The sequence below is a fragment of the Thunnus thynnus genome, chromosome 3 (assembly GCF_963924715.1).
Source record: "Thunnus thynnus chromosome 3, fThuThy2.1, whole genome shotgun sequence".
Taxonomy (NCBI): Eukaryota; Metazoa; Chordata; class Actinopteri; order Scombriformes; family Scombridae; genus Thunnus; species Thunnus thynnus.
In genome coordinates this window covers 20,480,287-20,493,523 of record NC_089519.1, presented here as the reverse complement: position 1 = coordinate 20,493,523, position 13,237 = coordinate 20,480,287, and the positions used below count along the sequence as shown (strand labels likewise).

The 13,237-nt window shown below is 37.5% G+C and overlaps 1 protein-coding gene across 1 annotated transcript; it reads right to left on the bottom strand.

Annotated features, from left to right (window-relative positions):
• Positions 1 to 869: 869 nt before the first annotated feature.
• LOC137179755 (choline transporter-like protein 1) lies at positions 870 to 13,046 on the bottom strand. Its single transcript, XM_067584693.1, has 16 exons — positions 12,760 to 13,046; positions 12,402 to 12,488; positions 10,768 to 10,910; positions 9,557 to 9,693; positions 8,567 to 8,660; positions 8,076 to 8,245; positions 6,954 to 7,043; positions 6,614 to 6,756; positions 5,725 to 5,911; positions 3,774 to 3,942; positions 3,032 to 3,188; positions 2,800 to 2,883; positions 2,573 to 2,710; positions 2,208 to 2,444; positions 1,590 to 1,664; positions 870 to 1,381 (listed from the first exon to the last, which is right to left on the bottom strand). The coding sequence occupies exons 1-16, from the start codon at positions 12,781 to 12,783 to the stop codon at positions 1,358 to 1,360; spliced, it is 1,959 nt and encodes a 652-aa protein (XP_067440794.1). The 5' UTR covers positions 12,784 to 13,046; the 3' UTR covers positions 870 to 1,357.
• Between the last annotated feature and the right edge of the window lie 191 nt (positions 13,047 to 13,237).

Below are 13,237 nucleotides of genomic sequence, written 5' to 3'. Positions count from 1 at the left end.
AAATTGGCAAAATAATTTATTTTTCTGAAGTGGATCCAGAGAAGTCTAAACATATTAGTCCTGCTATGAGGTTGTAATGTAATTTTGTTCTCATTATCTTTGAAGGGCATGACATCTATAGTGGATGTTAAAATGGAAATGTCATTCATTTTAAAGGAGTTGCTGCCCTCAGGTGGTTGAAGCTAGATGCTCTCATTTTGTTAATGCCAGTGGTTTATGCTGCAACTTTTTCTAAATGACTTTTTAGTTGGCTATAATGTATTTGAGGAGGGTGTGAGTTGAGGAAAACCTCTAAGAATCAATAAATTACATTTTGTGTTAATGTTTAACTAACAGCTTCTAACAGAACAATAATCAAATTGATTTTGCTCTGTTTATTTTGCTTGCCAAGTTATCCTTACCTAATCCTTATCATGTTTGTTTAAGCATTTAGACTATTCTGTTGCAGATTGAAGTGCTCTTTTCAATGTCTTTTTTTACATTAATCATTTTTATTCATTTCTGTCTCCTGCACATTACAAGTATTTCTGTACCTTTTCTATTTTATACCAGCAGAACGAGATTTAAAAGGACTTGAAAGTGACATCCTCAACAATCCTGTACAATATCCCAAACAAAAAAAAGGTCAGTTTTTCTATTATCTTGTGTATATTGTATTTGCACCTCCTGCTAGAGCTATTGTATTATGTAAATTTAAAACTGAACGTAGTTTATTTCATGCTGCCCCCTGCTGTTTAGAAATGATGATGCATGGGCAGCATTTAATACTCTGCAGCACACTGACCATGAATGCTCTGATATCACTCCGCTATGTGAGCTATCTTTATGTTTTCTATTCTCTGCAGGGTTTTACAGATGTGGACACAAGATCAAACAATAAAACTGTGTTTTAATTTATTTAAGTACAAAATTTAAGAAGAAATAAACAACTTGAACAGTCTTTGACATAACACAGTCACTTACTAATTATCTAAAAAGGAAAACTGAACATGTTAAACCATGTTAAATTGTTCTTATTATTATCATTTAAAATGTTATAAAAGGGGAGACTCACGTGCATAAGAAAATGGAGAAGAAATAGCAAACCCATCTTATTAATAAAAAAATACAAACCCAAATGAGCTATTGCCATTTTACAACTATTAGTGTCAAACTTGAAACTTTCGAGATCTCCTTTTCAGAAATAGAAAATAAAACTCAATGCATCTTTTGCTGAAACTCAATGTAGCTTCTCTATAAAGTCATCTAAATGATAAAGTTATCTTATTGATGTCCCTGGAGTGTAACGCTGGTCAACTCTGAGTTAAGCTTTTGGAGTATCTGTAGTGGTTTTGGCATCTGTTTTTTGGTTACTTCGTCAAGCTAAAGTTCCTCCACGTGACTGCAAGACAAAAAAAAAACAAAAACAAAGAAATATTTACACACTATGTATTCATCAGATTGTCATTCAGAACTACAATTCTGCTATTCACACATTGTATTAGAGTTGTACACAGCCTAGTTGTCCCGAACCAGCTGGTTTGCTTATTTATTTATTCTGAATCAAATAATAACCATACTGATAGGACCCCAAAGACTTTCTAACTCACCATGGACTTCATTTCACGTCCGTCTCCATCATCTGGATTGTGCCGACCCATCTTCTTACTATTCTCAACAAATTCCTGGGATGGGAAAGACAGAAAAAAACAGGATTATATAACATTTGCTTGACACTCATTTGTATCCAATAGAATTTGGTTTTACCAATAAAAATGATATTAATATTATAATAATATTATAACCAGATCACAAATTATTCTTGGGGAGTATCTTTCCACTGAGCTCTGGATGTGAATTACAGACATTTTTTTGGACACAAAGAAAAGTAGGCATTTTAAACTGTCAGAAGCAGTTGAAAATGTTGGTTCTCACTTCACAAGTAGTGAAGTAAAGGAGTAAAAGGAAGTAAAAGGAAATGCTGACTTCACGCAAACCACTGTGTCAAACTAAATAAATGACAAAATAAAACATTTGATATTTTGAAAACACTATCAAATGTTGCCCCCAAAAAGCATAAAAAACTTCTGAAACTCCAATCGTAGGGGCAAAAATGAAACTCTAGACATGTTCCTTCTTACAACACCAAGGTTGTAAAAATGTCCTCTAACAGTAAACTGGTATCTTCTGTATTCCCTATATACAGTACATATGTCCTCTGCCCTCACCATTAAGGCCTTGTCCATGTAGTACTCCCGCCCGGGGCTGCCATCATTATACTTAGAGTCCACAGCAAAGCAGAGGAAGAGAACGTCGACTACATTCTCAAAGACCGAAAGGAAGCAGTGGGCCACCAGGAAGGCAAACAAACAGACGATGAGTAGAGGCAGGACCCACACGGTGTACTCTCTCTGGTAGTTCAGGGCCAGGACGCCGGCAAAAGCTGTACACGAGACTATAAGCACCTGACAATAAAGATATAATGCTGGTTACAAAACGTCAGGTTGGGGGAGATTCTCACATTTAAAAACTCCAAAATTCCTAAAATGGACAAACATCAGCAGCCAAGAGGCCCAATTAATCTCTGTGGTACCTTTCCCAAGAAGAGGACAAAGTCCCCCACAGTGTTTATGGCAGCCACTCGGAGGGCATTCTCCACCAGAATAACGAAAGCGTCACGGGCTGAGGTGCAGAAATTGGTGCTGTTGATGGCTGTCGCAATGTAAGCATTCTGAAACAATGAGATACAGACATGTACACTGTAAATGCTTGGGATCTTGTATCCACAATATACTTGCTTTTCTTCCTGAGATTACTTACTTGATTCAAGTATGCTAGACACTTCTCAAGACACCACAGGCAGCAGACACAAGCTTTCAGCATGCAGCGAGCACAGGCGTTTTCCTATGAAGAATGAATAAATTCAAACGTTAACAAACTTATAACAAATATCTATAAAAACACCCATATAGTGACTACTAACAGGCTTAATGTGAGTTCAAAATGGAGTTTTGCAACAATTTTAAATACACTGTATAATTTTACAGCTCACCTTTCCTTTGAGTTGACTGTGAATATATGTTAGGATGAGACGAGGGATCTTAACGAGCGTGATGATGAAGGAGCCTTTGGCTATAGTACCCAAGTGGTAACGGAAGGTACGCGCCATAGCGGAAAGGATAGGAGTAGCTGGCATCTGAGATTTATTCCTTAAAGAGAAGTAATAAACATCAAATTAAAAATATTTTGTGTAAGTTATTTTTGGTTTCTGTCGAATATATCTGATATGATAAAAAATCATGTTTGAGTATTTCTTATGTCAAAATCTTTCTCTCTTCTTTTCCTGTAAAACATTAGAATATTTTTGATGACTCGTCATGAATCAATTAATCCAATCAAATCAGAGAATGGTTAATTTCTCCCTCATCCTGGTCGCTCTGATTGAACGTGAGTGGTGGAGGTGAGGATGGAGGCCAACAGTCCTCTAAAGCTCTATATCTCAATACAACTCCACATCTCTACAGCTCTGTATTGTGATGTATTTGCTAAGCCACGCCGACTTTTGAGCAAATCTGAAGGATTCCATCAACGCCCTCTCGAAATTATACCTCTCCCCACACATAATCTGTTTCACTCTGAAATAAGTGACATTACAGAAGTTATCTAATGGTTTTTCCACTGTGACTTTCAGTTAATCACATAGAGAAAGAAGACATACCATACTTAACATCATATAGCATAAAGAATAAACTATCAAATAAATGTGACAGCAAAGACAACATTAAGCTTTCTACCTTGTGAAGTAGTAAGTGACCACAGCTCCAGCGATGGTCATCTGCTGGAAGGCAAGAATGAACTCACTGATCCAGATGAGACCCACAGCGTGGTACCACACTGTGTACTGAAGAGGCCCCACCACGTGATATTCAACCATACCTGTAGAGTTGTTCTTCACTGGTGTTCCTGTGAGGGAATAAAGGCTTGAGTTTGGGTTGTTTCAGTGTTCCCCCCTAAACTTGTGCTTCTACTGTTCAGCACTCTGTATTTCCTTGGTACTCTCATGCATCCTACCTGGAAACAAACACAATAATACTTTACCTGTCTGACATTTACTTGTTATTAATAGGGCTGTAGTCTCCTGGTCGACTGGTCAATTAGTTGGTCGATATGCTCTTGTCTGACCAAATTCTCATTGGTTGAATAATCGCCGTGTTACTTTCATAAGGAGAAAAGTGCTACATCAATAGCCTTCCAGGATTGATCCATTTGCTGTGGCGGGAGCGACAGACTAACAAATTACCTGTGAAAACGTATTCAAAACACCCCCATTGTTTTCACAACTTTGAACTCGCCCAACCTAACGGAGACTGCTGGGACTATGTCTATTAGACAGTCTACTAGGTCTGTACTGTACTTTACTGAATGAGTGTTTCTCCTACAATGATAACAACAAGAACCCCCGCCAGACCAAAAAAAATTTTTAATGCCAAAAATAACACCAAATATCCATTCCTTCAGAAATCAACAGCGTTTGCGAGTCTCTGTGCAGTGTTGTTCCAATACGCAAGTCAACCTCTGTGTCGTTGCCTGGGAAACTATTGGTAGCGTAGCTCCGTTGAGGAATACGGCATTGTGTGATATGTGTATGTAGTGGGTGGGAAAGAGCGAGCAGCAGATAAGTGATGGTGAACGTGAGCGGAGCAGAGGAAAAGGTTAGTAGTAAGTTGTCAGTCTGGCAGTAAATGTACAGTACAGACAACAGTGTGTCAGTTAATAAATGATACAGATTCTCAAGACATCACGTCTGTTATTTAACAATTTTTAAGTGCCCACCCCGGTAATCGATTAGTTGAAGATTATGTAAGATTTCAGTCGATCAAGATTTTCTTTAGTTGACTACAGCCCTAGTTATTAATGTACTGCACGACTGTATCAATCAACTGAGTTGACTATGTTCTTTATGAACCAATTACTTTCCTTTATCATTTCAAATTGTTTGGTAAATGTATGTGAAGTTTCATGCAATTCCCAAACTCAACTGGGGAAAAAACTGTCTGACATGCATGTCAAAATATACTGTATTTGATTAATTTATAACCATGATATGTACCATCTGTTTTTTGCACACTCCTGAAGAGAAGGTAAAACAAGTCTAGAATCAAAATGAACTAATCTAACCAACAGATACAAATTAGGAAAGATCCAAGTTCAGAAAGGTCAGAGTTTACTGCAAGCACCTAATTTGTAATTTCACTCTAACATGATTACATTTCCACACTTACCACAAAACCCAAAAAACAGTAACTATGAAGACAGAAAATGTGATGTTTTGACTCTACTTGCTATCGCCTGTTGTTTAAAAAAAAAAAAAAAAATGAAAATCAGTAGAATAGAGAAGTGGGAGATGAGAGAAGTGGTTCTTTGACTCAAACCTCCCACATCACGAGACTAGCACAAGATTGAGAATGTGGGAGTTTAGTCATGCCACAAAACAAGCACGAAATGTCACAAATAACAAACTTGTTCTGCTTGTTTGGAAATGGTATCACTAACACTATCTAGCATAAGAAACTAGTCTGTGTGCTGCATTGACATTTAACAGTATTTTGGAGCGCCAGAGACACCAGAAGCATTTTGCATTGTGAGTGTGGTACTCATACAATGTAAACCTATGAACTCAATCTGTCAAACATCCACATGTATGAACTACTAATACAGGCACTCCCCACTAGCCTTCCTCCTAACCTGCACTCCCGAGGAAGAGAAGCACAGCAATCCAGTAGACCCAGAAGAGCATGAGGCAGAGGAAGGTCCAGAAAGGCTGCAGGGCCAGCAGGGGAAGATGGATGAAGACTTTACCAGCTACATGGAACAGGGAAATGGTGAGAGCCACACGCTTCCTCATGAAGAACATCACCAGCAGGAGAATTACCTGGAGGGTTACACAAAGAGTTTTCCAGTCACCTGATAAAAAAATCACTCAATAAGGCTGTGGAGTTAGAGAAGTAAATGTGTAACCTTCCTACATAACTGTCTGTATAACACAGATTGTTTTAAGCCATGTTAGCAGAGGGGCTCTAGGGACCTCAACATCGGTCCAGAGTGAAATATCTCAATAACTATTAACAACTATCGCCATGACACTTTGCACAGATATTCATGATTCCAAAAAGATGAATCCAGATGATGGTCCCTCGATTATTCATCTAGATTCAACATCAGCTCAAAATTTCACTTTGTCCAACGCTTTGATGTATGACCAAATACCAGAAAAACTAATGACATTCCCATCAGCCTCAGTTGTACTTTTATGTGCTATTAAGAGAACGTTAGCATACCTACATGCTAAACTGAACGATGACCATGCTGAACATTTTACTTGATATACATAAGCAAGTCATTGTGAGCATGCTAGCATTTGGCTAAAAGCACTGCTGTGCCTAAGTGCAGCCTCACAGAGCCGCGAGCATGGCTGTAGAATGTTAGTCTTGTTTCATTTCCTGGTACTAGATTTGTTTACTTTTGTGTACTTCTGAAACTGTGAAAAAGAGATACTGTTCGCTTACAATATAGAACATACACTTATTTCACGTACCAAATGCATACATATACAAAGCACTGTGATTGTACATACCGTGAAAATTGTAGCACCAATTGCATACACAAGTAGGGCCTTAACATTGTCCGAGCCCACTTCTTTCCCAAATACTGAGGTGGTTTTGTTATTTAGGGCACTCCTGTGGTCCACATACAGCCACCAGAGGATGCCTGTCCCAGCTGCAAAACATCACACCCATACGTGTAGAGTCAGAAAAGAGCTAAAACATTAACAGAATTTAAAATGATCTATACTGTATCTGCATAATGTAATTAAGAGTGCCTGAATTAAACAACTTAAAACTTTAAAATTAATTGTATTTTAAAGTGTTTAATCATAAGAGCTGTAGAACATTTATGTTGCTTTTGACAGTTACCTATGGTGCCGACGACTACCAGAACTGTTAGAATCCACACCAGCACTTTGGAGATGTAACGGATCACGACCATCATGATCAGGGACAGAACTGCATCAGAGATAAAAACATAGTGTATCTCATAAATATGTCAAACATTACAAACATAAAAGTAGTTACATCAAGCTTGGGCTGCAACTAATGATTATTTTCATTATTGATTAATCTGCCAAATATTTTCTTGATTAATTGATTTGTCATTTTGTCTATAAAATGTCAGAAAATAGTGAAAAATGCCTGTTAAAATCTTCCACAGCCCAAGATGACATCTTCAAATGTCTTGTTTTGTATGACTTACAGTCCAAAACCCAAATACACTCTGTTTACTATCAGAGAGGACAAAGAAAACCATAAAAATGTCACATTTGAGGAGCTAGACCTAACAAATGTTTGGCATTTTTGCTTAAAAAAACTTATAAACCGATTATTCAATACAATATGATCATCATCTTTAGAATAGTGGATCTGTTAAATGATCAATTGACTAATCATTGCAGCTCTACATCAAGCTACAGAAAAGGGCTAATTTTATCTGCCCATTGTAAGGTTTGATAAAACATTGCTTTATCTTAAATAAAAAAAATACATAGAACTATGCAAAATACTTAAGCCATTGGTTTGCATTTCATTTAAACAATAAAACATGAAGCTGTGAATGAGAAAAGCCCAAACATCCCATGTTGGGAACTGCTATTAGTCATCTAGCTTTGACAACCAACACCACAACTGACAGATTAAATAACTGAAATGATAGATGTCTGAAACTGACGTGGGATCAGTTTTGTCTTTTTTTGCCGTACCAATGGGAGGAGTTAGAGCAGACTTTAAATTAAAGCCTGTGGGCCAAACTTCAGTAGATACACTAACTGTAACCACTCAGACATTTCCTGTTTTATGACAAAAATAGCTTTCTTCCTTCCTCCTGAATCCTCCTGAGCAATAAGTTAGCAGCTGTGCAGGAGGAGCATCAGAAACATTTTTAAAAAAAACATACCAGTTGCTTGGCATTATATAAAATCAATTCATTATTCACCTAAAATATCCACACACATATTGTAAGCCGGCTATAACCGTGTGTTTTACCTAAAGCCAGCACACAAAGGCCCATGATGATGTCCTTGCTGGCCATCACCCCAGCGACAACCCGGCGCAGAACATTGTTGTCACTGACGAATGTCATGAATGCCTGGGCGAATTCAGCATAGCAGCCAATATCCACAGGAATACAACGGTGGAACAGTGGAACGGATTTACTACAACAAACAGGAAAAGATAAAGAACACAGGTTAATTTATTTTCAATGGATAGTTCTTGAAGCAGAGGAGTATTGACCGTGGCAGACTATTATTTCTTTTCTAATGTTATTCATTTGGTCCTTGTTGGTCATGAAACGTGTATAAGTAGGTCAGGTTTCAGTGTATTTTATGTGAAATTCTGTTTTAGAATTAAAGACTGAAATAAGTTAAACACATAATAATAAATTATAGAGTTCCTGTACTCATAACAGTGATATGGTCACACATGGGAGGTGTTATCCATCTCCAATCTATCCTGTCTATAAAAAACTGAATTACCTTGGTGGAACAGGGAGTTTGGGACATTTAGTGCTTCTTTCTGAATGGCTTGGGTATCTTGTAGGTGAAATATCATAGGTGCAGAGTGAAGATCCTATTGACAAAAAAACAAAAAATAAATTACACATTCAGTTTCATTAAAATATTCTAAAACCTTAATAAAAACCAAGAACAAGTGCTGAAGTACTTACTGTACAATCATATTTAATTGACATATTTAATGTTCAATTTTACTTGTCTTAAAGGATAGGTTCACAATTTTTGAAGTCTGTCTTAAAACATCAGTCATGTGTCCATATGAACACTGAAAGAGGTTTTCCTTGCTGTAAACATTCCTCCTGTTCATACTGGCTATTAAAAGTGCTTCAATTGTAAAGTGATGGGGGCCAAAATCCACAGTGTGTCCACAGTCATGCTGTGCAAAAATGCATTTAAAGGTTTATCTGTAGCTTATATGAGGCTTCATCAGTCTGAGTTAATCATATCAAGTGGATATCTGCCACATTTACAGTCTTTTTAGAATCTAATTCCCTCTTTGTGTTTCCTTGGACAGTGTTTCCCTGTTGAGCTGAGTATAACAAAAAGAGGGACTATGGCACTAAAAAGACTATAACATTGAAAGATATCTACTTGATTTGACTCATTTGGATTTGAAGCTTCATATTAGCTTCAGATAAACTTTTAAATACATTTTTGCACAGGAGGAGGCTTGTGGATTTTGGCGCCCACCACTTACATTGTAAGTGTATTATGAAGAGATTTTCTAATGGTCAGTATGAACAGGAGGAATTATTATAGCAAGAAAAACATATTTTCAATGTTCACTTGGGCACCTGACTGTTGTTTAAGAAAGACTTGAGAAATTGTGAACCCATCCTCTAACAATGTCATGAATATATAAAAATATCAATAAACCACAACACTCAACACAATTCATACACAGGACCATTTTTTTCTGTGAAATATTTCCACATGTGCGGTGCTTCTCACCATTGTTCAGAGCAAACTGCTTTAGATCAGAGTATGTCTTCAGTTCAGAAGCAGGGCATTTGGAAACACACAAGGCAATGGACTTGATCTTCCTGTTAATGATGTCGAGGTTGCACGGGTCTAGAAAGAAGACGTACCTGACAGACAGAACAATTGGAATTTCAGATTAATTAATTTAAGTATAAAGTTCTCCGACACAGATTCTTCCAAAATCAGAGACAGCATTCCACAACTTTCCTTTGATCAAAATATGAGTGGATTTGGTTATTACTATGCCAGTTGGGACTGTTCTGTCTTGGCAGAAAATGAAAGATGGTGACATTTGCTACCCTGTCACACAGATCCGTCTTTGTAGCTGAAACGCCTTTTATTCAAAGCCTCCATGGGCAATCAGCCCATCAATAAAGCATGACCCATTGTTTCAGTAAAACTGGGCCTGCAGGCTGCATGCTGATGGAAAGCTACTGCCCAAAAAGGAGGAATATGATAAAAGACTTCTCACAAAAACTACGCCAAGAAGAGAATATGTGACAATTCTTTCCAGATGATAAAAATATCACATTTACCTTGACTTACTATATAAGGAACTATAAACAGGGAGTTATGCTCTTAAACTACGCTATTCTAATGTAAGCAGCAAAACACTGCCACCATGGGTTAGTGTAGCTCTGTGCTGGTGAAATGTATCTACATTAATCTTCTGACTGACATCTTAAACTCATCAGTCACTTCAACAGACCAAACATCAGACGGACATGGTCAGAGAAAACTGAGTATTTTTCATAACATGTTACAACGTTTGTCTGACTTGTCTTCTGTTGACAACTACATCAACTTTCGTCTAAGAGTGAATGATCACACTGCTATTTGGGATATGTAATGCCAGTAGTTCAAGTCAATGTGCTGAACAGCAACTTATCAACTTTGTAAGACAAAATGGGGGATATAGTTAAGTGTTCACAAATGCAGCAACGGGTTTTTGTAGCAAATTAGATGAGGATCACATGATGCAATCCTTGCATGCACCCATGTAATTCTAAACGGCTTCTTCTGCACCACCCGTTCTCAACCAGAGAGGGCAAAAGAAGTCTCGAATGACAGCAGGGATTTGAATGCATCATTCAAAAAGAGTGTCTCACTCCATAGTGACAGAAATTGATGGATCTGGTGTAAATATCCCTGTTAAGGCATTAGTATCACATCAGACTAACTTATTTTCTATCATGTTTCGTCCACTGAGCTCCACTCCCTCAATCTTGGTGTTGTCCTGACCGCAGGTGTTGCCATAACTGTCATATCCTGAGATAATCCTGGAGGCACCTCCTGTGGCAATGGTGAAGCCACAGATACACACCTGCAGAAGATACAGATTAGAGTAGATAATGTTAACTATCGGCAGAATAATGTGAAAAACAAATATGTAGTACATTAATAAGCACACAGCACTCGTAGTTGCAGTCGTTTTTAATAGGTTATTTTCAAGAAATCTAGAATCAAGACATGCTTTTTAATTTTTCTATCAACAAAAATGGAAATGTCTGTAACATGCACTTAATTTTCAGGTTATTAGATACATCTATCTAAAACTAAATTTAACTTTCACGAATGTTATGATGTTCTGTTTTTGTTGAAGCTGTTTTATGGAGGTGTTGATTCAACTTTGTGGTCATGTTGGATGCCGTAGTTTGTGGCGCTGTTGAATTGTATTTATACAGAGGTGTTTCTAGTACATTTTATATCAAAGAGGTTGGACAGAACATTAATTTGTCAATATGACACAATAAACATCAACAGCACAACATACTACACTCTCAAAAACTACAATAAAGTTGAATAAACACCTCTCTAGATCAGTTTAAACATAAACTAAATTTACTGCAGGGCTGTTATGCAGAGGTAGATAATTGTTTGCATGAAAAGGGGCCACGTCACTGATTTCTATGCAGCCACCGATTGGTGTATAAAGCACACAGTAACATGTAATAGACGCGTGCATAAATACACTAAGTGGTCCATTAGTTAGGTACACTTTGTTGAAACAAGTGCTGTCTAATGCAATAGCCCTGCAACCTTCACAATGGTTATAATATTCAACTTTTGTTGTAACTTTTTTATAAAGGTGTTGATCCAACTTTATGGTTATTTTGAAGGCTTGAACATCTCAATTAGAGTTTGGTTTAATTTAGATGATATTGAACACCCTGTCATCTCATATTTTAAACTTAACACCTGCAAAATTTAAGAAAGCCATAAAAGCTGTTTTTATCTCCACAATGTTATCCTTATAGACTGTCTTTGTAAACTTCCCCCTAATAATAAATCATTTAAATTTTATTTTACTCACTTTGTGTACCTGCATATATGGATGTCTGCTAGTGTTTACAATCTTATCTTTTCTCTCTTTCCCATCCTTTTCATATTTTTCTCATTTTCTAATTGAATAAGGTATGCACTGGAGAGTGCCCTGATCAAGCCCCTCTGAAGGTTTTTTTTTGCACCTCTCCATCAGTTTTGTTTTTGTGTGTGTATCATTTGTACGTTGTGCATATGTATTAACAAATCAAAATTAAAAAAAATCAAAATCAAGGATTGTTTTTTGTTTGTTGTTATTGTTACCCTCACTGATATAAATGAGGTGGACAAAATATTAGAAACACCGCTAAGTACAACGCAATACAATTAAACAGCAACACAGCAGCCTCCAAAATGACCTTAAAGTTGAATCAACACCTTTCTAAAACAGTTTCGACAAACAAACTGAGTACTATAACTTTCATGAGGGTACGATCGACTGCTAGGCTGATGTATTAGACTGCATCAATCGCTCATTCAACTTGAGACTTACCATTCCGATACAAAACAGTGTGAATATGATGAGCCATGGGATGTCCGTGCAGCTGCGCTCCTCCAGTGGTTTCCAGTCACGTTTTCTCTGCCAAGGCATAAATAATAGATATGGACGGTTATCCTTAATTCTGTTTTTTTTTTTTTTTGTTGTTGTTGTTGGGAGTGCGGTGTAGAAGCTACCCTGCCGCTCCAAAAATCAGTAGACAAACCGCTGTGTTGTTGCTAAAAAAACAAGCTGCTGACTACTGCTGAAGACGTGACGTTACATACCACGTTACACACGCACAGACTCCTCTGAGAATTAGCATTACAGATCCCAAGTAGCCACAACTTCCACCATATTTGAGCTAACTTACCTCTGTACTGGTGCAACAGCCCATTGTGAGCAACGACAGCACGAACTTCAGCTAAACGAACGAAACCAAAACTTTTTTGTGACTTTTCTTCGGTTGAACTTCTCTTTAGATTCTTCGGCTCATTTCCCTTTCTCCCTACTTCCGTTACGATGGCACATTTATTCTCAATCGAAGTAGCAATTCACGGGTTTGGTTGTGTCCTCTTTAATTCAGTGACATACGCCCATATGTACTCGTCCCTGAGTTTACGGCGCCAGGTAAATGCGGAAGAAAACAAATTTACCATGCTGCCTTCAGGGACTGTCAGATATATCACAATTGGCAGTTGAGCGCCGAGAAACGTCGCGATAACCGATATGCAACAATAGCAGTTGTTGAAAAAAAAGCTGCCCACAAAGTTTCAATTTGCCTGTTATTTAGTTTTTGTCAATGGGTAACTCTGCATCTGACTGTTTTACGTCTTTGAAGCAACTGATGC